Source organism: Phasianus colchicus, chromosome 20, assembly GCF_987193195.1.
Source record: "Phasianus colchicus chromosome 20, bPhaCol1.hap1.1, whole genome shotgun sequence".
Taxonomy (NCBI): domain Eukaryota; kingdom Metazoa; phylum Chordata; class Aves; order Galliformes; family Phasianidae; genus Phasianus; species Phasianus colchicus.
The window spans coordinates 2269689-2294080 of record NC_143455.1 but is presented as its reverse complement, the minus strand read 5'-3'; the positions used below and the strand labels follow the sequence as shown (position 1 = coordinate 2294080).

Genomic DNA, 24392 nt, shown 5'->3' with positions numbered 1-24392 from the left:
CCATGCCCCGTGTCATGTTCACCCTGTGCCCCCAAGCAGCTCGGAGCCTGAAGCATTCTGCTGCTGGGTGCTGAGCCAGCCCCAGCCGTGCTAATGCAGCTGTACAAACGGGCTCAACTCCGTGCAGCCTCACCTGCAGCCTCCCCCAGCGCGGCCCCATCTCGGCTCAGCCCCACCGCCGAGTCACGGGTGGGACAACGTGACACCGCTGAACAGCAGCAGAGCTCTGCACCAGGCCCGTGTCAGCACGTTGACGAGTTTCCCCGTGACCCCCATCCCTGGGGGGGGTGGGGGAGTCGGGTGTCCCCACAGCTGGCAGCGGGGGGCTGCGGGGGGCGCCGTCCCACGGCGGCGGAGAGCAGACGCGCGTTGCAGATGCGCACGGCGGGATGCCAGCGCTGGCAGCGGCACAAAACTTCGCTGGGAAGTGGAGCTGGGAAAGCCGCCCGCTCGGACAGACTCCTCCTTGTCTCTCGTAGCAACACCGGCTGCTCCCGGCGCGGGGCAGCCCGGGCGGTGCGGTGCGGTGCGGTGCCGGAGCGGGGCAGGGACGGGGCGGAGAGCGGAGGCTGAGCGCGGCACGGCAGCTTCTGCCTTCGGGGCTCAGCCTCAAAGAGGAAGCTGTATCGAAAACAGCTGCCCTCGCCCCGCTGCGTGCGGCCGCATCGCCGGCACAGCGAACCTCAGTGGCACCTCCGGGTCTCGCCGTGCGGCGCTGCGCCGGATGAGCCCGCGGGGCACGCAGGTACGGGCCGGGATCGCGCACAGAGGGTGGAATTGAGGGAATACGCGGTGCATCCCCGCGGGTAAAATCCCTGGGAAGAGCTGAACGGAGTCGGTGCGGTGTTTTTACCGGGGAGCGAGGGGAGGAGGCACTGAAGGTGCTGGGGCAGAGGGACGTGGGGATGGCCCCCCTGGTGCCCGGTGCTGCTGGGCACCCAATGCTGCTGCTGCTGTTGGGCTCGCACCCAGCCTGCCCGCCCAAGCGATTGCGTGCTGCCCCATCAGCCTGCAGCTGCCCCTTGGGTCATGGCAGTAAATTGCGATGGCTATGGTGACAGCACGGAGAAGACAGCAGCCCCGTCCGGAAAGGAAACTGAAAAGTGGAGCGCTGGGGGTTTGCGTTCCATCAAGAGCCGCCGGGTGCGCTGCTCGTGGGGCACGGTGCAGCCCTTCCTTCATCTGCACAGCACCGCCTCCCCCTCTGCCTCTTGGCCAAGTCTGAGCAAGGAAACAATCTGGGCTTCCAGCGCTGATGGATCACCTCTGCGCATTACAATTCCTTTTGTGTGTGTGCGTGTATTCGGTCCTTGCGTTGCACAATGGGTGCGTGGCTCCCCCGGCTTTCTCCAGCAGTTCCTCTATGGATAATCCAAATCCAAGAACATCATTCAGCCCTCACAGTTGAGCATCCTACACTTGCAGTGGGAGCAAATAGGGGTCACTCTGCTGTTGTGCTGCCCATGGTGGCATAGGGCAGCAAACTGTAGTTTTCCTGGGCTTTATGGGAAGATCTGTTCATGCCGTTGCATGACACAAAATCACTATATTTTTTGCTATATATATACGTATATATATATCTTTTCTTTCTTGTTCTTTTTTTTTTTCATTTTACTTTTGCACATAAGAGCTGCAGGGAAGCATGCGGCCCACCACCAGGCACCTGCCCATTCTCTGCTGGGGAAGCTCCAATTTCAACATTTCTATTGGAGTGGTTTCCCACACAGAGTCCTGCAATGTGCTCCTCGTGTCTGATGCTGCCCCACTTCAATGCAACACTCGTGCCCCAGCTCTAGGTTGCTCTGAGCTCCCATTGCTCTCTGGGACGTGGGGTGGGTGCAGCAGCAGCAGCAGTATCAGTCATTGCTGTGTGAGCTCATGATTGGGATGCGGTGGCAGCGCTCCTCCCCTGCAGCCCAATGTGCTCAGAGCAAGAAGCTCAGATTTTTGCAAGAAATACAACTCCTCGTCTCCAAGTCCTTATGAAGGAGCTGATCCAAGGAACCCCTTGGCGTGGCTGTGTCCCCCTACCCAGACGTGAGGTCTCCTGGGATTTGTTTTCCTGGGGACTTTCTTCCCCGTTGCTTTCTTGCTTTTGTGAGCTTTGTCGGTGCCAATGGCTGCGCAGAAGGCAGCTGCCGAGTTGGCTGAGTCACGTTGTTCTATTCTGAGGTGTGACATGCCTTGAAGGCAGCGCCGTCCGTCAACCGCGGTTTGGGCAGGAGCTGCTGGGAGAGCTGCGCTGCGGTGGGTGCTGCATGTGGGGCCCCATTGCAGTTCTTCAGACCATGCCAGCGCTGATTGCGGGGGGTTTTGCTGCACACTGTGAGATGTGAACATGCCCTGAGCTCCCACTTGAGCCCCACATTTCTTAGCAAGAGGTAAGGGATGTGCAGCCAACACGAGGCTGCTTTCTCCATGCACTGCCCGCGGTTTGCAGGGCTGCACTGCGCACCATTTCCCCTGAGCACTCAGTGAGCAATCCTGGCAGAGCTTTTTTCCCTCCGATTGTTTATCCAAAGCTCACTCCGGGAATGGAAAGAGAGACTCTAAATTGAAAAAGCCGATGTGTCCGGAAAACTCGTTTCTTCCCTTAGAAAAAATGAAACGTGACGTTGGTGAGGAAGTCTCCAACGAGCCGTTGGTGTCCAGGAAGAGCTCCATTTCCACGACAGCCTTAGGGGCCATTTGATGCTGGCGGACAGATGGATGTGGGCTCTGAGGGGGTTTGGTGGCTGAGCCAGGTCCCTCCTGCCCACCCCGTGCTGGGGGTCTGCTGGCAGGGACGTGCCATGCTGGAGCAGCCAGTGAACCGCGGCAAAGTGCTGCTGGGAAGCAGAGCCTGAGCTGGGGACACATTTCCTTGGCAGGGTGAGTCTTGGGGAGAGCAGCTGCTTTCCTGCAGGGCAGCCTGGAGCCACCAACCTGCCAGGAGCTGAGGCTGAAAATGGGGCCAGAAGGAACTGCGCGTGGCTCTGCTGCTTGTCCTGGGGGTATCCCCCCCACTGATCGCAATGGGGACAGGAGTGAGGCTCTCACACAAGCTCTTCAGGTGATTTTTATGTGAGTTTGGCATAGCTTTCATTTTAACTGTGACACTTGTGCTCAGGGGCTGATCTAAGGGGAGATGGAGCCTGAGCTCTGCATGCATCCCTGTCTGTGGCTTGGGCCCTTGGTGGAACCTGGAGCTCCTGCTGCCCTGCGCAGGGGCTACACTGGTCCCAAGCTGTGCAGCAGGGCTGGAGGTGGGGATCTGGCCAAAGAGAGCAGCCCAGTGCTGGCAGCTCTGCACGGCTAAAGAGAAGGTTCTGGTGCGCTGTGCTGGTGGATCTCACTGTAGCGTTGCCTTGTGATCCTGGCTCCCAGCACAGCATTTGAGGATTTGGGGATTTTGGGGTCTGTCGGGGCAGTACCAGCATGTGATACCATGCAGGTGGGTTGGGTTGGGGTCACAGCCCTCAGCTCCTGCAGGGACAACCCTCCTTGGCTCTCAGTGCTGGAAGGACACAGGGCTGAGGGTAACATCAGACACAGCATCACTGTGCTGCTTTCATAACTAAGCTGGCTGGAGGCAGCCATGGGGGCAGTGAGGGGGTGGCCAGTTCTGCTCTGCTCTGCACTGGGGACATCTGTTGGTTCCCAATGAGGACATGTGCTCCGTGTCCCCCCAACCCAACACACACCCCATCTCCCCTTGGGATGCCCCATTGCAGAGCAGCTCTCTCACTGCTGCCCATGGTCCTTGCCTGCCCTTCCCTGCTCTGGTTGCTGTGGGGCTGAGGTGGTGGTGGCATTGGCAGAAGCTGGATGATGGTAGCTTTCCCTACCACATGGGTGTCCAACCTCTTGGCTTGCCTGGCATGCATTGATTGAAGAGGAATTACATCATAGGTTGCTCAAAAAGTAATGCCTCCTCCTATCTGTCCTTTCCACATGGAGGAACTCAGTTCGCCCCCTTTGCTTCACCTGCACTTCCATGTCAGGTGTCTTGTGTCAGAGTGCCCCTCTGCTGCACTCTGTCACACAGCAACTAAATGTAACAGGACATTGGTGAGAAGGTTCAACCTCTACTGCCATCCCACCAACATCTGCCTCTGACATTGTGGGCCAGTATCATAAAACAGGAGGCATTACTTTTGGAGCAGCTGTCATGTCATTAATATCATTGAGAACCCTGCAGTATCGTTGATATATAGGTAACAAAACATTTCAATCTTTAATATTTTTCCTAAAACATTAAAAAGTAAAAATAATAAATAAAGAGTGGAACAAAAATACAAAACTAGTGGGATATGGGACCCTGTGTTTGTAATCCTGGTTTGAGGGATGATTTTTTGGGAATTCTTGAAATCTATTCTCAAACTTTACTAAACCTGCAGTTTGGAGTGCTGGGCTTATCCAATGGGTCAGAACACACACCATTATTTGCCATTGCCTGAGAGCATGGTGCAGCGCTGCCCCATTCCTGTGCAGTACATGGGTTTTTCCTGGCAAGCATCTGTCACTGAGCTGATAAAGAGCTGCAGGAAGCCTCAGGCAGAGCTGTGTAACCAAATACAGGGCTGCAGGAGGCGTGGAGAAACTGTCTTTGGAGCAGGACTAAATATAACGCAGGGAGAGCAAAAGTGTGTGCAGCATGGGCTGCACCTGCCCTGCTCTGTCACCTGTGCCCAGGGCAGAGCTGCAGGAGGGGATGTCCAGGATGGCCGTGCTCTGCAGGTCCGATGGAAGTGACTGAGCTTCCCAGGGCTTCCCTCTGGCTCTGGGCTCTCCTCCATGGTGCTGGGCACTTCTGCTTTGCTCCTCCTATGGCTGCCATCTCAGCTCCCCTCAAGGTTTGTGCGTTCAGAAGTTTCTGCCAGCTCTTGGTGGCCCATGAAAAGGAGCAGCAGGTTTTGCAGGGAGCCCATGTATCCCCAAGTCAAGTGCTGCTGGGGACAGCTGAGTCACCCCACTGAGTTCAGTGGGGCTGGGATGGATCTTGTGGGTGGGCATGTCTCCATCCTTCTGCCATAGCACTTCCAACCCCACCCCAAAGCTTAGGGGAGCCATAAATGGGAACTAAGGGAGGAATCAATATCCCCAGGCCCCCCAGCCTGTCAGTAAAGCCTTCTGGTGACCTACAGGACTGTCTGTGAAGCCCACATGCATGTAGGGCGGGCTGCTGGTGCTCTGCTCACACTGCTGCTGGCACCCTACAGGTTTGGAAGAGGAAGATGAGGCTGCAAAGCCTCTTCAGCCGTATCTTATCAGCCTTTTTCTGGGGCAAACCGTGCTTTCACTGCAAAGTTCCTCATTTCTCTTAATGCAGCCAGATGGCTCCCATCTCTGCCTCAGCTCCTGGGAGAGGTGGCTTTGGAGTCGTGCAGGTTTCATTTCTAAAAGCCTCATAGCTCTTGGAAACTGAAGGGAAGGATGCAATTTTCCTTCTCACCCTTTCTGCTAATTTTTCTCCCTGCAAATGAACTAAAATCCAGCTGATGCCACGGGTATTTTAAGAACTGCAGGGAGGAAGCGGGGCTCGGCAGCTCTGCAGAGAAGTGGGATGAGCGCGGAGAAGCCGCTGGTCTTGCTGAGCTGGCAGACAGCAAAATAACCAGTTACGGGATGAGATGTGTCTCATGGCTGCTGCAGAGAAGGGAAAAGATGCGTGGGGAGGAGGGGGCAGAAAGAGGAGTGGTGTGACTCGGGGAACTGAGCACTTCTGTAGGGCCAGCGTTCGCACCACGCTGTCGCATTTCCCCTCAGCTCAGCCGTCGCCCCACGGCCGTGGCTGCCTGGGGCCCAACAGCCCTTCCTTTTCTGGGCCAGGCTTGTGGCCGCTGAGCTGTGAGCTTTCACACGTGCACACAGAGCAGAGCTCAGCACTGCTGCTGGCTGCTGGCTCCTGCCCTATCGCACCCTCCTCCTCCTCACCATGAGCCCATCCTGTACCCCGCGGTGATGCCGGGAGCTGGGAGGATACAGCAGGAGGTGAGTGAGGCCCAGAGCAAGATAGGGGATGGGGTCTTCCTTGTGGGTCTTCCTTGTGGGTCGCCCTATACAGTGGAGAGGTGTGGGTGAGGGTGAGATGGGGTCGGTGCCAGGTGGGGCTCTCCATTTGTGGCTGCTGTGTCTGGGGAAGGCAGAGGGATGTGGCATAGGTGTTTGGGGCAGATCCTGTTCCCAGCCTGGCGCAGCACTGGGGACCACATTAATGGGTGCCGTGGTGTGGCATCAGCCACTGCCCTGACACCAGCAGTCTCCATGTCTGCAGTTGTGCACATCTGCTAAAATGCATTTTCACCCAAATCAATGGCTCTGAGTGTGGCATTGGTGCTTGAGATGATTCCTGTGGCCCTGCAGGCTTCTGGTGGTGGCCAAGGTTTCCCTCCTACTCAGATGCCAAGCCCAACAAGGGCTGGCAGCCTCCTTCCTGGGGGTGTGAACCATGGCACCATGGTCATCCAGCACAGATCAGCCTGGCTTCGTTGATGCCACTGAAAAGCTGCCTGGGAGCAGCCTGCATCTGCATGGGTGAGGGACAAAGGACGTAGCTGTGGCAGCTGTAAACCACATCTGCAGGACAGCAGATCAAGTGTGCTGGTCTGTAGAGGTTGGTGTCTTCATCTTTCCCCATCAGTTGTGTTGGCTTTGTGCAGGCAAATTGGGTTATCTCCCTGCTGCTGTTCCAAAAAAAAAAAAAAAAAAAAAAAAGCCTGGGCTCCTGTCTGTGAAAACTCTACACAGAGAGGGAATTGAGTCCTGGTTGCAGCACGTGCTCCTGCCTCTTCAAAGCCCTCCTTGTCAGGTTTGGGTTTGGGCTGGGTTGGTGCAGAGGGCATGATGCAGAGGCTGGGTGCCACCTTTCTCTTCCCATCTTCAGCCCCATGTCCCTTCCCTCCTTGCCTCTCAGTACCCCTGGGGAGCACAGCAGGAAGAAAATATCCCCTGTGAAAAGGAGTGGTTTCTGACCAGCAAGGTCCCCGTGCTGGTTATGGCCGGGATGAGCAGGAACCAGCATCTGGTGCTGATGGGGAGCAAGCTGACCCCACGCCTTCTCTCTGTGTCCTCCAGTGCCTCTTTTCACATTACATCTGCTTGTTGGGGATCAGTTTGGGGGCATTTTTGGTAGAATTTTCCTGGGGAGCTGCATCCTTGGAGCATACAGGGCTGCTTGTCCCACCTCCGGGCTGTGCAGGTAGCAAAGACAGCAGCAGAACAGTGGGCAGGAGAATGAGAAGCACATTTCCATGGGTCCGGAACCACTCACCTCAACCCAGGTCCTGTTCTAAATCTGGAAAGCAAGCACTGCACATCGGGTCCCCTCCCACGCGCGGGCAGGTGGGACGCGGATGTGGAAAGCCACGACACTGCTCACAGCCGACACGCTTCACTTCAGCAGGCACCGAGGAGCACTGCATGCACCTGGCCCCTCGTGGGGGCCTTTTTTCTGCAGGAAATAATGTGCTGAGAGCCACGGTGCCAACCTCTATCATGACGCGCGGTGCTCGTAGCAAGGAGGCGTGGGAGCACCGTGGTGGGTGTCAGTGTGGCCAGGAGCTGCCCAGCAGGATGCTCTGTGTTTGGTGATTATAGATTTAGGATCTCTGTGAGGAACAAATGCTAAATAGAGCAAGGATGTGAGGAAGAGTGTGGGTTGATGGCCTGATGGTGCCTGGAGGGATTTGGAGGACTGAGGGTCCCATGGGTGGGCAATGGGTGCCATGTCACAGGGGAAACCTCCCTTTCTTCCTCCCTGCTTTATTTTTCCTCTTTTGTTGCAGAGAACAATGCTTGATGGAAAGAGGTGCCTTAGATGTTGTACTGTGGGACATGATTTAGTGGGTGGTAGGTGGATGGTCAGTCTGGATAATCTTTGAGTCCTTTTCAACCTTGGTGATTCTCTGATTCTGTGATTCTATGTCATCCAACACCAGGCTTTGGAGCATGGCTTGCTCCTGAGCTCTGCTGGGGTTTGTTTCTCTCAGAGGTGCTGGACAGGGGCCTTATGGCAATTCTGCTTGTCTTTTTCATATATTCCTTGTCCTCTTGGACTTTGCGTTTTGGACTCAAATTGACTTAAACCCAAACATTTCTCCTTAACTCATGGGGAGGAGAAGGCTCTCAGTGATGACCCGCATGGTGATGCTCATCCTCCTTGCTGTGGGTACCAAGAGCACCTCTGAGTTCAGCTCTGAGCTGAGCCTTTCCCCAACAAACACCAATCTGATGCCCCAGGGCTAAGTGCCAAGTGTCCTCTGCCCTGAGCTCCCATTCCCTGCCCTGCCTTTGCAGGTACAGCTGACAGCACCGTGTGCTTTTTGTAGGTGAGACCCCGGACCCGAGGCCATGCCCGTGCGCAGTGAGCAGCAGTCGTGCACTCAGCAGCCTTGCAGCCGTGCCTGTGCTCTGCTGCAGCCCCAGCCCAGCCATGGAGAGTGCAGGTGGGTGGAGAGCGGATCAGATACGCATTCTGGCACAATCTCACATTTTATCGACAGGATATTGATGCTGAAATATTTGATCTTGTGTGTAAGCCGCTCCTGCTGTTGCTGGTAGGCTGTGAGCATTTATAGATCAAAGTGCCCCTTGTTTGTGTTGGAGCAGTGGTCTCATGCTTTGCTCCCCATGAAGAAATGGCAGTGTACCACGGCTGCAGGCACTTTGATTTAGGAAGAGAGGACACATTGTTTATATCAGCCTCAGGAAAAGCTTCCCGTCGTCATTACAAATATACACAAATAAAAAAGAATGGGAAGTTTCCTTCTGTCCCTTCCTATGGCTCCTGTCTCCCCTCTCCTGGTCATTGCTCCTTGGGAAGCCCAAGGCCCTGCTCCACCACCAAGCCCCAGCTTTGTCAACTTTATCTCTTTCAGAGCCGTGCAAAGAGGTGTGGAAGTTGTGATCCTTGAGCACAGTGCTTCCATAGCATCACTCAGGCTGCCTCTCATTTTCTATAGGCAAAGAGGAATGCACACCACTGCCCCGAGCCATCCCTGATGCTTAGGGAGATGGAGCTATGGCTGAAGAGGCTGTGGGGGGTATGGGCAAAACTGGGAGCAAAACTGGGCAGGAAGGGCAGAGTTAGGGTTAGGGAGTTGATGCTTCCCATCTGATCCCTCACATGGCTTTAACAGCTGCGTTGTGCCAGTGCTGACACACGAGCTCCCTCGTGAGCAGCAGTCCTCACCACAGGAACAAGTCATACCCCAAATCAGCTCTGAGGTTTTCACATTTATTTTTGGCCACGGGAAGGATGCGGCTCACTGCTGACGTGCACAGGGAGCGGGTGGCAGTCAGAGCTCCGTATCTGCCTGGGGGTGCTTGGGGCCACGGGTGGGCAGCTGTGGGCTGGAGGAACCTAAAGGAGAGCCCTTGTCACTGGGATGCTCCCATGCCATGGGGGGGGGCATAAGAAAGAAGGGAACAGACTCTAGAGCAGGGTCTGTGTGATAGGACAAGGGGAAATGATTTCGGACTTAGAAAGGAGAGATTTAGATTAGATATAAGGAAAACACCCTTAGTGTTCACGCTATGGGTGGTGAGGCAGTGGCACAGGTTGCTCAGAGAGGTGGTGGTGCCCCATCCCTGCAGACATTCAAGGTCAGGGGATGGGTTGTGAGCACTGACAGAGCTGTGGGTGTCCCTGCTCAGTGCAGGGGGTGGGACCAGGTGGCCTTTGGGAGTCCCTTCCAACTCCAACCATTCTGTGATTCTATGGTGGATGGGAATGAGGCTGAAATCACATGGTGCCCAACTGCAGAGGTGCTTCTGCTCATTCATTGTGCCAAGCATTGATTTTGGCCTTTCAGCTTCTGTATTCAATATGTGATTGTGTTTTTCCAATGAGAGAGGCTCTTCAGAGCTCACTCAGAGCAGACCCTCTCTGCTCTACCAATTCCCTGTGAGCGAGCTTTGCTCTCAGCATGGCTCCATGCCTGCAGGGTATGGTTGCCCAATGGCTCTGACTGACTGCCACTGATGCTCAGCCAAATTTGATGCTTTCAATACCCATCCCAGGGTTTCCCTGCTCCCATCCCTGGGTGCTCAGGCTGTTCATGTTCATGTCCCCACAGAGGTGGAGTCGGACATCCTGCGCCGTGTTCGCACGCTGCTGCGCGAGCTGGACGGCCACCACCCTGCCTGCCAGAGTGACCGAGGTGAGCCCCTGGGGCAGCCCCACCTGGAATTTACCAACCTGTCCCCGTGGGGCTGCTGCTTTGCCACACATGGCTCAGCTCTTTGCTGGGGAGTCAGCTGCAATCCCTCCATCGCCATGGTGGGGAATACTGCTCAGCCTCAGGCAGCAGCTGGGCTGCTGCAGCCTTTGGGAGCTTAATTCATTTTGGGGCATTGATTTTACTTGGAGTGCATGGGATGTTTTGCAGTTATTTAGATCCAATTAGCATGCCCCATCCCTTGCTGAGGGTCACTGGGTGAAGCAAAGATTGGAGAAGCCACACTGAGCTGTGGGAGAGATCCCCATGGGTGGTGGTGGCAGTGAGCCCAGATCTCCCCATCCATCAGTCCACTGCTCTGCGGGGCAGCCTCACCTTCCCCACTTTTCACCTCTCAGGGATGCTGCGATGGACCCTGCACAAAAAAATTGACCAGAATCCCAGTAACAGCCCCATCCTGGTCCGGATCCTGGTGAAAGAGCTGGAGAGGGTGAGTGCCTCACAGTGCCCTGCAGGTGGAGGGTCTCATCTCCGTGGGGCTTCACCCATCCCAAGCTGGACAAGCCCCAGTGAAGGAGGCTGTACGAACTGGAGCCTCATAGCCAGGGGCAGATGATGTTTGCAGCCCACAGGCAGCAAAATGAAGAGCCCTTCCAACCACTCCCACGCCACCCTGTGGTCGCAGCTACCGGGGAAGTTTCTGTGCCACTCATTTCCTCCGCGTGGTCTCACACCTTGCCCCATATCCTGTCCTGGCTGCATTGTGCAGAAACCCACGGATGAATTTTTGTGTTTCAATGATGCATCTCCTCATTTTCTGAACTCGGGTGAACCTTCAGCACCTTTAGCACCTGCAGCAGTGGTGATGTAGTTGGGCACGGTGTGAGCATGCCTCGTTTCATCCAGTGCCCTCATTTGCAGAGACCCTTCTGCTGTCACCTCCCTCTGTCCCCCTTTGGGGCTGAGATTAGCCACCCCTTCGTCCCCCCCATTAGAGCTGTTATTCCTCTGCTGCTCTTATTCTCAGAGGGCTGATAGTCCTCCCAGTCTGTAATTCCCTTTGTCTCCCTAAAGCTCTCCCTGGAAATCAGTGTTACGCTTTTTCAGTCCCTTGACACTGCAGCAGCCCTGAGCACTCAGCACCAACCACCGATAATAACTCAGCAATTTCATGCTTGAGTTCCTCCAGGGCTCTGCCCAGGGATTAGCTGGCTTCAGCAATTCAACCTTGCTCATTTTATCGATCATTTCTAAAGCTTTGCTGCCATCGGTTCCATTTAGCTGAGATCCAGCAGCAGCACATCATCCCTGAAAAGAGGTGCTGGGAGGAGACCCTGAGCACCAGCATCACCGCAGCAAGGCTCTGCCAGCCCTGCTATGTATTCTTATCTGCTCTGCAGAGCTACATGAGGGTGGGGGAGCATCAGCAGCATGCAGCACCTTTACACTGCAGTAGCCCCATTTCCATTTGAGCACACCAATATAACAAGTTGCCCCTTCCCTCTGGCAGTGAGGATCCATGAGGTTTTGGGGTAGAAATCAAGTGTATCTGGGGCTGTTCCTGTTGCTGGAGTTGTGTGGGAGCTCCCAGCTGCCTTCCTGCAGCCTGGAATGTGGGAGCATCCCACCTCCCTCACCACTCTTCTCCCATACCCACCAAACGCAACAAGCCCTTCCCAGAGGGTTCCCAGAGGTTTTGTGTTTCTATTTGAGTTTTTGGGTGGTTTTTTTTGGGGGGGAGAAAAGGGGGGCAACAAAAAAGCACTCCCCAGTGAGCTCAGATAGACACTTTTTGCCATCTCCCACTGCAGATACTGTGCCCTTGGTGGTGCACCACTCACCCCTCATGATCTGTAGCCAACAAGGGCAGCCCACCAGGCAGGACCTGTCCTCAACCCCAAGGACATCCTGCCCACTCCGGTGGCCCACAGAGAGCCCCCAGATCTCCCCCAGCCCCAGGAGCATCACCCTGCACTCACGCAGGTCTGTGGTGGGTGCCCCAGTGCTGACTGCACCTTTTGGTCCCGCAGGCAGAGCGAGGTGACTACAGGCATTACATCATTCCCCTCCTGCACACGCTGATGTACGCCTTGATCAAGGTAATCTCTCTGGGAGAAGATCCTGGGAAATCAGAAGGCAGGGGAGGGAGCACCTATTCCTGTACTGAAATAGCCCAGCCAAACCCTGCTCTGCCACAGATGGACACACATTTCCCAATGTGATGTCAGAAATAATGGCACGTTTGGGAGGGAAGGTCGTCACACTTGGGTCCTTCCCCCTTTTCTTGGTGCTGATGGTGCAGGAAGTCACGCTGCTAATAAAGCCCATTTGTCCAAGCACCTTTCCAAAGCTGGTCAGAATGCATCCCGCAGCTTTTGGTAGGTTCTGATGGAGGGTCCTCCTAGGGTCTGTCATGGAGAGAGCCCATTTGGGATCTCTGCCTGCAGCATCTCATTAGCTGCCCTTTTCTCACCCCAGGCTCCCTGCATCTCCGATGAGCTCTGCAGCAGAGTGTATGATTTCTGCAAGAAGCTGCTCACCCTGCCCAAGCCTTTCTGCACCATTGGTTTGGACTATGCTGCCAGGCTGAAGATGGAAAGGATGGCACCAGGTACGATGCTCCCCTACTCTGCCCCTGATTTGGGGGGGTTTGAATACAGAGCTGGCCTTTGCCTAAAGCTGTGGCTGGGGTTGCTGCGCGAGGCTGGCCCAGCCTTAGGTCTTCAGGATATGTTTGGATGGAAGAGTTCCCCTTTCCTGGTTTTGGGTGGATGCTGGGTGGGTGAAGCACATCCCTCCACACTTGGGATGGTGCTCTTCACATCCCCGTACCCAGCGCCATCCCTGACGTGGCCCCATGGCCATGGCCAGCAGTCAGCCTTTCCTCCTGCGCCAAGCTCTCCTCTGAGCTCATAATCGTCTAAACAAAGGAAGGGAAATACAGGAAATTATCCATGAATAGAAGGAGTTTTATTTTTCTGTAGCGTGGCCTATCTTTGTCTGTGGTTATATTTAACTCAGGGCCAACTCCTGGCCCTTACCTCCCCTCTCCCATCAGTGCTGACCCACTTGGAGCCCTTCCCACGAGCCAGGCCAGGTTGTTTTGCTTCATGCTCCAGCCCTTGTGCACTGATTTTCTCACTTTTGTTAGGAATGCTCTACCAAAGGATGGTGATTTCTGAACAAAGTCTTAGAAGCGACCCCTACCCCTACCAGGAAAAGTGAGTAGTACCTCTTCAAATGTATCATCACTTATTTCTTCCATACCCTTTGAATTTTCTAGTGAAGCTGTCCCTTTCCAGCACCCTGAATTAATATTGGGTGCACAGAAAACTTGGAGGCAAACTCCATGGCAGGGTGTGGGCTGGGGCGATGCAATTTGTTGATTGCATGTTGATGTCCCCAACTACCACACCTATGCAGGATTTTCATCTTTGCTGACCCGGAGCTGCTCTCTGAAGCCATCTGCAAGGCTCTGCTCACCGACACGGAGGCAGCTCGTGTCTCCCAGAGCCCACGGGCGTGTATGTGCTATGTAATTACCCACGCTATGCAGGCAGCCCTGGGCGAGGACTGTGACCTCAGCGCCTTGAGGATGCAGCTCCAGGTAACCAGCAGCACTCGTATGGCCCCAATATGTTTTCCTAATAGTCCCACTGGGCACTGGGACCGCAATACAGGCTCATCCGTGAGCACAGGGTCCATTTGCCATCATCCAACGCTCTGCCCATGGAGCATCTGCTCTTACACCTGGGGGCACTGACAGCACCTCTGTGGCAGGGCATGCCCAGCAGCGAGGTTGAGCACTGGTTCCAGGAGGTGGTGATGGCCGTCGAGTGCACGGGGAGCAAAGTGGCTGCAGACCGCGGGCAGCACATGGAGAGGCTGCAGAGCATCTACAGTGCCATCCTCAGCTCCTCACCACCAGGTGAGCCTCCGCCGTGCTGCCCATCCTCACCATCACTCTCCCACAGCCCATCCACAAAATGAATGTTATTTGTTCTGCAAGCTCTCTGCTGTCTGCAGCAAAGCAAAGTCCTTCTCTTGCTTGCGCCTCAGTTGCCCCATGTCACCTCTCCCTTTCCCAGTGCACGGACCTTCATTTGTGCAGTTTGTGAGAGCAGGGGTGTGTGATTACAGCCCTGAGTTTGGTCAGAAGTGATGGGGTGGGAGAACCCCGGGGCTCAGGACTATTCTAACAGCTGAAGTAGGGCACCAGTGGGCTTTGTGCACTGCCTGCTCCACGTGCTATGAGAACCCTTGTTCCCACAGGTGGTGCTCCCCTGGAAGGGCTGCAGGGCACCCCGCTGCCCAACCCCAACATCAGCTTCCACCTCTGGACCGAAGATGATCAGCTCTGTGAGTGAGGCCCCAGGGATGGATTGGGAGGGAAAGATGAGCAGGGCACACCCGTGAGGTGCACACAAAGCACCCGATGAGAGTGGTGCTGAGCTGGGAAATGGGGCTGGAAGGGCAATCCGGATCTGCTGGTGGCCCTCTGGTTGGCAGCTGGGGCAGGACGAAGGCTGGGCCTGAGTCTGGCTGCATTTCCCTCCCTGAGCTCCTCCTGCCTGCAGGGAAGGAGCTGGTGCTGTTCATCCGCCCGCTGTCGCAGAGCTGCGAGCCCGATCACCTGAGCCAGGACCTGGACAACTTTGAGATCCAGGACATCATTTCAGACTGCGAGTGCTGTGAGCAGACCCGCTTCTCCGTGCTCTCCACCGACAGCGGCATCGAGCGGGATCTGCCACCGACTTCCGAGGAGCCCTTTGCCCCGTGCAGTGCTGACACAGAGCAATCCCGGCTCCATAGGAAAGGTGGCATTAAAAAAAAACCCTCGCCACTGGAGAGCGTGGCCTTCCTGCAGACCGGCTGCAACAGCTCCGGGGTGAAACCTGCAGCCAAAGTGCAGAGGAGAGTGGGGATCCCCACTGAGCCCACGGCCCCGTTGTTGAGGCTGCACACTGCCCGCATTGTGCTGCTGGGGGATGACCGCATCCTGGGGCGCCTGGCCCAAGCCTACCATTCCCTGCGGTGAGCAGCTGCCGAGGGGGGGTGGAGTAGGAGCTTTGCTTGGTTGCAGCAGCCATCGTGGTTGGGGATGGGTTGGGATGCGGGGTTACCTGGGACGGGATGGGACCTGGATGTTCTGCACCCAAATGCATTCATCTTGGAATGAATGCTAGAATGGTTTGGGTTGGAAGGGACCCTCAAACACCATCCAGTCTCACCCCCATGCTGTAGGCAAGGAAATCTTTCACTAGACCACATTGCCAAAAACCCCATCCAGTTCACTGTTGAACACCTTGAGGGACATCCACATCTTCTCTAGACAACCTGTGTCAGTGCTTCGCCACACTTACGTTGAACAACTGCCATCTTCACCAGCTGCATGGCCCAAATGGTGCACATGTGGAGTTTTTCCATTCTGTTCATAAGATAGATTAAAAAAAAAATAACAATCAAACCAGGCAAGAATTTTTCCAGTGCACAAGGGAAGGAACCTAATGAGCCCACCTATGGGACATCCCATAAATTTTGGGAATCTGGATTTGGGAATCTGGGGGCATTGCTGCTGCTGTGTTGCCTTGGGCACAGGAGGTGATCAGGGAGGGTGTGTGCTTCTGTTGCAGAGCAGCTGTCATCTCCTGGCACTGTTTTCCTGCCTCTTCACCTTTCAGGCATGGCTATATTTATTTTCTTCCCTTTCAAGGAAGCGAGAGACACGACGTGTCTTCCTGACCCCAAGGCTAAACCTGCAGTTCTACTACGTGCCAGTGACGGGGCAGCCGGGCACGCAGGCAGCTGTGGTGAGTCTGGTCACTGCTGGAGGAGGAGGGACAGGGGGATCCCAGGGACTGACCCCCCTGAGTGCCTCCCTCTGCCTCCTGTGAGGTGTGAGCCCTGGCCGTGCCCTGAGCTGTGTTTCTCCACCAGAACCCCTCTGCCTCCAGCCCCGAGGAGCTCTGCGAGGTGGCTGCCTACCTGGGCAGAGCCGATCCCTGGTATGAGAGCAACATCAACACGCTGTGCCACATGATCCCCAAGCTGGCCACCATGGTACGAGGCACCATCCCCACCCCCAGCACTGATCCCTTGCCCAAAAACCCGCAGGGGTGAGTTCGTGCCTGCAAAGCCCTTATGTTCCCCAGATGGGGGCTTATGCCCTGCAGGCAGCCAGGGTTGGTGTTGAGCCCACGAGACCCGTTTTCTATGATGGGGTGGTTTTTTTTTTGGCCAAGGGACAGGAAATGGCATATTTCAAGAAAACAAATGTAAGCGAGGCATTTGCTGTAATACCCCAGGTCTCATTTCCTGGCAGTTTGAGCCAGCACTGACAGCCTGCAAGAAATGTGGGGAGGTGGGGGCAAACCTGCACTCTCCCATTGGCTTTGGCAGGTCATGGCAGAGCAGCTGAGCTCACTGCCCCTTATTTGGTAGGAAGGCAGTGACTGAGGCTGATCCTCGTTGCGATTTCCCCCTCAGCCTTCCTCTCCAAGCAAGCATCTGGTGACTGATCTCTTCATCACTGATGTCATTGCCTACTACGTCCGTATGGGCGCCCAGCCCGTCTGCTTCCAGGTGTACGCAGTGAAGGTGGGTTCTGTGGATGCTGTGCTGTCCCGTGGCGCTGCCAATGCTTGCTCCCCATTGCTGGCAGTGCTCTGCAGAGCCCCTGGGTCAGCGGGATTTGGGCAGCTCTGAGCTGGTCCCTGTGCCCCCAGCCCTCCCCCTCCTCACCAGACTCCCAGATCAGCGGTTAGAGGTAGGGGTGAGGTTATGGGTATGGATAGGTCAGTGATCCTTGGAAGGCTATTTTGGGATCTTGAAAGTCAGCAAAGCAAACACAGACATTACCCCGTGCTCCCTGCTCTGCTGGTCACAGGTTTGCTGAGCAGCTCTGGCATCTCCTGCTGCTTTAGGCCACCCCTTCAAACAGAGGTTCTCTGGGTGCCTTCACCAAAACCTTGCAGAGGATTTGCAGGGTTTCCTGAAATGCTAATTTATTTGTTTCCTGCCAGCTTTTCTCTGAAATGGTAGCAGGGTGAGACCTGGTATTTGATACTGCCACTTCTGTATTTGGTCCTGAGGTATCAGCCCTCCATCTGCTCATCTGGCAGTTTCCCCCTTCAAAGCTCAGGGTGGTATCAGAGCACATATCTCCTTTGAAGCTGCCCACAGCCAATGTGGTGATCTATTGCAGCAAAGGAGCAGCCATTGCATGAACAAACATGGCTTGCAAAGAGATGGAAGAGCTTTGTTAATTATTGGTGGAGCATTGCCAAGACTTGAATTAATAACATGTAGCTTGCAAGCACCTGATCTGCACTGTGAGTTGCTGAGGATTTTGTTTTCCCTCTGAATTTTTCTTCGACTCATTTCTCCTCCAAGATAGAAGTCAGGAGCAAGTGAAAGAGTGGTGACTCAAATGGGGGAAGAGGAACTGCCTCCAGATGTGGTTTTCATACAGAAGCACTCAGACTGCCCCGCTGTCATACAGAGCATGATGTGGAAGCACAGAGCCTGCTTTGCTGTTTTGGTTAAGATCACACTGTTCCTCTTTGGCTGCAGAGTGCTTTCCTAGAAATGAGGATTGAGTCCCACAAGAGATGGGTGGAGGGCAAGCTCTCCAGGAGCTTATCTTCATATTTTGCTCAAAGAGCACTGCATAGATCTGATGTGAGCAGCTGATTCAGGTGTACCAGGGAGAAATGACCAGCCTTGCAGTTAAGGCAGCTGGAAGCTGCTCCCCCAGCACGGGGCATCTGCTGGGATCAGCCATCTGTGAGCACGCAGTGACACCCAGTGGCGATGCCCCATGGCTCAGCCGGCGCTGTGCACTGCGAGGCGTGCCGTGCTGCTGTGCTTCAGCTCTCCTCATCCCATCTGTCCCCCGTGATGAGGTGACACATTCCCTTTGACGATGTCCCACTTTTGCTGCCACAGTCCCTCTGTGATGGTACAGGATGACTGTTCTCAAAGTTTTCCCTCTCTTTCAGGTTTTCTTCAGCAGCTCGGCTCAGGAGCCAGCTGAGGATGTGTTCCTCACGGAGCTGTGTGCCCAGGTGCAGGACAGCATCTCCCCCAGAGGTGCGTTTGCTCCCCGTGAAACCCCACAGCTGGGGTTACATCAGTCATGGCCTCACCATGGGCACAGCCCTCACACCCAGCCATCAGGAGCTGCCCTGAATTCCTCTGTCTCCCCCCTTGGCATGTGATGATAGGCAAGAGGGTGGTCGCTGGGTCCTGGTCTCAGCCAGGTGATGTCATGAGGCACAAGGGTGGTCTGTGCTCAGTGCCTGATCCAGTGGATGCTTGCCACTGGGGTTGAGCACAGACCCTACAGCGAGTCCATCTCACCAAACCTTTTGGTGGCACAGAGCCTCCAGTGTGCCTAGAGTGGCTTGTCCCTTGGACTGCTGTCCTCTGCCCTAAGATGGGTGGGATGAGTGACACCTCCATCCTTCTTGGTCCTCCCCTTGCAGAGGTAAACCCAACCAAGAAGAAGACGACTCTGGATGGCCCTGGCATAGATCTGACTGTAACATACAGGAAGGTGAGTGGGGCTCTGGGCACCTGGCCATGTCCGCAGGCATAGCATAGACCTTCCAAAAGCAGTGATCTGGTTCTCCTTCTTTCCCTGCAATTCCTGGAATTGCACTCCAGGAGAGGACAGAAAGGTTCTGATAGACTGTCAGCTATCCCCGTATTTGTGAAAAACTGCCCCAAAGCTCCCCAGAGCCACCCCATGGCTTGGCTGAATGAACAGAGCCTTCCTTCCCTACAGGTCGTGGTGAGTGACCGGGCAAAGGAGGTGTCACTGTCCCTGCGCTCCACGGGTCTCTCAATGAAGGCCATCCCTGCCAACACAGCTGAAGGTGGGTTTCTCTGCTTGGTAGCAAGATTTGCTGAGATTTCTGGTGCTCCATAGGGTGAATCTGACCATATTACTCAGTGTCATTTGTGCCTAGGCTGCCAAAGTCTAACGCACTGCTTCTGTTGCAGATCTGGCATGCCTAAATGTGGACATCACCGAAGTTGTTAGGATCAACAACTTGTCGGGACGATCCTTCTCAGTAAGTGGCTGTGGGTGCTCCTGACCCTGGGAGGGTTGAACAGTGAATGGAAAGCCCTTGCAACCACAGTGAAGGGGAACTCTCCGTGGAAGGGGAAGGCTCTGGGAGTTTCCATGGCTGGTGTTCCCTGGAAAAGTCTGTTTTCTCAAGTCAAACCCAAATGCTGCCCCTCGGGACACTCTGAAGTACTGGTGATTGTGTGATTCAAGGGACAGAGTGGAGAAATAAGGCTTAGTCCTTTAGTCATCATGGCTCCGCTTGGGTGTGGGAGAGGATTTGTAGGTTTGGGATCAACCCCATTAGCTCCACTAATGGAGCTCCAGCTGCAGTCCTCTCCAGATCACTTGTGTCAGTCCATGTATGGCCCACCAGAGTAGGGGCTGTTATGGCAATGCTTTAACAAAGCATAAACAGGAAACAGGAACTTCAGTGAATCTAATCACCACCTCAGAGAGATGGATTTTCTCCAGGGCTCCCCAGGAGAGGCCAGGCAGAGGACGTGCTGACCTGCAGGGACTCATCCCTACAGTTTGGGTGTCCATAAGTATTATCACGCCTTGGTCATTTTGGGTTGCCCTGGAGCCTTCAGTCTCTCAGCTGGTGTTTTCAGATAGCCAGCACTCTTTTGGTTATTCTGGCTTTTGGAAACACCAAGGTGCCACAGCCCGTGCTGCCCACCAAAGTCCACCAGGACAGAAAGCCATGCTCCACATCAGACATCCCAAACCTTCCAGCCTGTGCAAACTTGGCCAGTTGGCAAAGTCTGCCCTTGCAACCTTAGGCTGTGATCACGGAAAGAGAGACCTTTCCATCTTTAGAGCAGCCACCTTGCATCACTTCTAAAGTTTAAACAGAATGAGAATGTTGTCATTTTTTCCCCTTCATATCTGCCATTTGTCTCCTCCATATGCACCACACATGCCAGGTGCATGAGGCACTCATTGAGCTCTTCCTCCTCTCCCAACCCAGACCGTGGCAAACAAGTTGAAGACGTGCAACATCAAAATCAGGAGCACAGAGCAGAGGCCCTTCACACTGTGTCTGGACAAGGACAGCAGAAGGATCTACAGGAATGTGATCAGGTGAGGATGCCCTTCCTGGGAAAGCGGGGCAAAGTCAAAGAACAGTGGAATCAGAGAAGTGTCTGAGTCAGAAGGGACCCTTAAAGGCCATCTGGTCCAACTTCCCTCAGCTCAGTCAGGTGCTCAGAGCCCCATCCAGCCTGACCTTGGGTGTCTGCAGGGACAGGAGATGGGTTGTGCTCTCCTAGCTTTGCCTCTTGGGGTGATGGTGTGAAAAAAAAGGGTTCTTCTGTTTTAAATAAGGTGCTGTCATTAGGCAGTAGAAGGACAAGGACATCCAAAATCCTAGGTCTAAAAGATTGTGCTGTGGGGCTGATCTCTCTCCATGGACTGCAGTCCTTCTTGGGGTATCTCAAGCATGTGAAGGTCGGGGCAGAGGAATCAGCCCTATGAAAAGTCAGGGATTAATGTGGCTGCAGTGATGACAGTGACATATGAAGTGCTGGAGGGGGACAGACAGAGTTTGTGGTTCATCTGGAGCACAGGTAAAGTGGGAATTTCTGAGAACTGAAGTAAGCAAGGCTGACGCCACTGCTTTAGTGTTTAAATGCTGGTACACATCAGCTCCCAGCCAAAACCACTCTGAAAGCATAAAACCAATTGCACAGCTCTGTGTGGCAGCCCCTGCTCTGCAGTCAAAGCAGAGAGATGGGATTTAGTCTGAGATCAGACTCTGGCCCTCAAGGGCAGCTTTGCACGAGCAGTAATCACGTTCTTGTCCTCCTGCAGCTTGGAAGTGTCTCCTTGCCTAGAGCCCAGCTACTGCCTGCAAAAGTCAAGGACAATGAAATTCAGCCTGCACGAAGCAGAGGATGTGGGACTTGTGAAATACATGCCCAAGTCTCTGCTGCTGCCCATCAACACATTTGCAGGTGTCATCCAATGAAGAAAAGGAGAAAAAGCTGATGTGCAGCACCTGGGTCGTGATAGAAGATGTGGAAAAAGAAAGCACACTAAGAAGCTGCCAACAGTGGCTTTGCAACCAGGGTGGTGTTTCTAAAGCTGCAGAGGTGGGCAGGGCTTGGGAAGGACAGCTGTGTGCCAAGGAATGGCTGTGGTGGCCACAGCCTGGGCTCCCTGCCAGGGCAGAGCTCTCCTGAAGGACTGAGAGATTTGACCTTTTGCACATGCCATGAAAAACCTCCAAGCTTTTCATTTCAGGGAAAGGACTGGAGAAAATAGAGTCGAGGTGATGGTGCTTGCTGTGCTTGTGGATCAGAGAGCAGTTGCTAGCACTAATATTTATTGGGGTGGCATCTCCTGGCCTGGCGTGCCAGTGTGTCCAATGCGTGTAGTCGGTGGGACACCCACTGTTGTTTCAGAGGGGCTATGCAAGAACGATGGGTGGTGTGAAGCAGAGACACGAGAAATCCAGTGCAATATTTGGCAGTGATGTACTCAGGTTGCCCAGGCAGCACAGCCTGGCTTTGTTCTGAGAAGCCTGCAGAACCCCTGGGAGACTCCTTTGTTCCTTCCCCCTGCTGTTGTCAGGGTGTGCGTTCACACCAGTGCTCACACCAATGCTGCTTTATGGAGCAATGTGTCCAAGGCCCATCTTTGCTGAAGTAATGGAAGAAACACAGTGTGCATTGGTTGGCTCTCTGAATACGATCTGTGATATCTTGGGTGTCTCCAGGAATTCTGTAAATTCACATTGGAGGGGATGTGGGATCCATGGCACCTTTCTATGACACTATCAGCTTTGATTCTCTCAGCTCCCAGCAGCTCGGGGGTGCTGGCTTGGATCCCCTGCCCCAAGGAGGAATCCTCCAGCTTTGTCAGTGCACACAGCAGCTCTTCCAGTGTCACCACGGGGCGTCCCTGGAGCACAGATATCCAAGTTTGAAGATGCTTCCCTCCAAGCCTGCAGGTTGCCCTGACTGGTTGGGCCCCATGAAACCCTCCTGCTGCTGCCCCTCATTGTTGCCTTGGCACAGAAGACAACTTTGGTTCCTGTTCCCAAATTCAGGGTTTATGCACTCTCACTTTGAATGCACCACACAACCCCAAACTAGCACTGCAATACATTACAGGGGGCAAAGCAACTCTGGAGCTGTTGGTGTGTGATGGGTTATTTAGCAGCATAAAGAGCCTCCTGGTTCCAAAAAGCATTTAACCCCAACCCAGCACCTATAGCTGATGGGCAACAGCATCACAGCACTTCAACATCCTGGAAGGTCTCAGCAACCATCTTCAGTTCTTCAGTGCAATTTTCCACCTCCCCTCAAAAATGACAACTAATGCTGGGACAGCACCAAGCACTTTGGCCTTGGAAGGGGCTGAAGTTAGAAAGGCTCAGAAATAAGTCAAGCAACCTGCTTGTCCCAACATCTTTCCTTTCTGAACTGCTGCCTATGGTAACACTGGGCTCAAAGTGATGGATTTGAGCACACCTCTGCCTCGCTGGGCTCTTTGCTGGGGGCACATGGCCCCTGGCACAGCAGCCAGCAGCTCACAGAGCCATGAGACCATGGGTCAGAGCATGTCTGTGGTGTCCAGGGCTGAATTTGTACAGCTGTAAATGGTGTAGATGGATTATAAGTTATTTGTACAGGTGACATAGAAGATTCATATCAGAAGGTGCGACTCTTTTAATGCCTATATGTATATATATGTATGTAAAATGGGAAAAAAAGCAGCAGAAATGGATCTTTTTATAAATTTACTTGCTTGTGGCTGGTGTGAGTGGGGTATGAATTGTGGGAACAGCAGGACCTGTGGCCCCATAAGTGGAAAACAATTCATGAACTTGCGTTAATGACTTAGCTCTGCTTTGAAAAGCTTTCAGCTCTCATCAGAAGCTGTTGTCACTTGACCAGGAACACGGGAAGACCTCATTCCTTTGCAGAAGAATTAACTTTATTAGCATCTCCCCGAAGCTTTACAAGCCAGCTGCAAAACCCAGAGTATTTCTCTAAATATGTATTTAATACGTAGCATATTAGTGCCATGGTGATCTCCTACCCTGCTTCCTCCTGCGCTCATAGGAGAGACAAGGAAAAGTGATGCTATTGCAGATGATCTCTGTGTGTATTGATTACAGTTTATCTGCAGGTCAGGTGCTTTCAGCATAATTAGCTCCCCGTTTTCTGGCACAAACCCACTATGCCATGCCACAGCCTGCTGGATAACTATAGGTAGGTTTGTCCCCAAGCCAACAATAATACAGAACTTCGTACTGAGAAATTGCCTTCTCCCTGGAATTCAAACTCAAGTAGAGAACAGTTTTAGTGTCAAGAATCTATCCCTTATAGCCTTATTACCATATCATACCTCAGGAACTCTAATTGCTCGTTAATGGGGTGCATGACAGCAGTCCTGTGCAAGCAGCACACCTGAGAGCCATGTGAATTCTTGTTGATTTAACTGGTGATGCTGAGGATGTCCTCTGTAGCTGGTGCTGTTTGGATCTCACGTGTGCTCTGTGACATGGTTCAGTGGTTCCCACTGAATCAGTTCCAGCAGATGAGGCAGCATTCACCACCAAATGCTGAATGTCTCTTTGCTTTTAGTGAAACAGTGCCCAGACCCTGCATGCAATGTCATTGTATGGCCAATGGACTGGACTGGAATCCACACAGCTGACTGAACCCAATACTGTATCTCATTCTATCCCAATACTTTATTTTCATTCCTACATTGCGAGGAAACAGCTAAAATTGCAGGTCCCTTCCCTTCCCTTCCCTTCCCTTCCCTTCCCTTCCCTTCCCTTCCCTTCCCTTCCCTTCCCTTCCCTTCCCTTCCCTTCCCTTCCCTTCCCTTCCCTTCCCTTCCCTTTCTATCTGCTGACTTCAGTTGTGAATTTCTCTGGGCACAGACACATTTATTTGTGCATCACTTCTTCACTGCTTTTGCTGTGATAGGAATTACTTTTCTGGCCAAAGGCATTTTTTTTTTCCCTTGAAATCAGATGTGTTGACACCATAACACTGTGAACACAGACACAGAGCTGAGTAGGAGCTAACTGCAAAATTAAGCTCTGTTTCACCTTTCATATTAAGAAACCCTGCCTGGAGAGATCAAGCAACAGAAGAAGTGATCTCACTCCAACCTTATCGGAGCAGAGAAGGACA

At 53.8% G+C, this 24392-nt stretch overlaps 1 protein-coding gene across 2 annotated transcripts; it reads left to right on the top strand.

Annotated features, from left to right (window-relative positions):
• On the top strand, positions 1-22991 carry PIK3R6 (phosphoinositide-3-kinase regulatory subunit 6). Of its 2 annotated transcripts, none has more exons than XM_031599198.2 (20): positions 1-745; positions 8310-8426; positions 10059-10142; positions 10559-10650; positions 12191-12259; positions 12639-12771; positions 13312-13381; positions 13584-13767; positions 13941-14088; positions 14433-14519; positions 14738-15194; positions 15874-15970; positions 16098-16220; positions 16647-16757; positions 18161-18251; positions 18647-18717; positions 18949-19039; positions 19167-19237; positions 20207-20319; positions 21049-22991. In XM_031599198.2, the coding sequence occupies exons 2-20, from the start codon at positions 8414-8416 to the stop codon at positions 21203-21205; spliced, it is 2262 nt and encodes a 753-aa protein (XP_031455058.2). In that variant the 5' UTR covers positions 1-745; positions 8310-8413; the 3' UTR covers positions 21206-22991. The 2 variants fall into 2 exon arrangements, with proteins under 2 accessions (XP_031455058.2, XP_031455057.2); XM_031599197.2 differs by lacking the exon at positions 1-745 and adding an exon at positions 4284-5973.
• The last annotated feature ends 1401 nt before the right edge of the window (positions 22992-24392 follow it).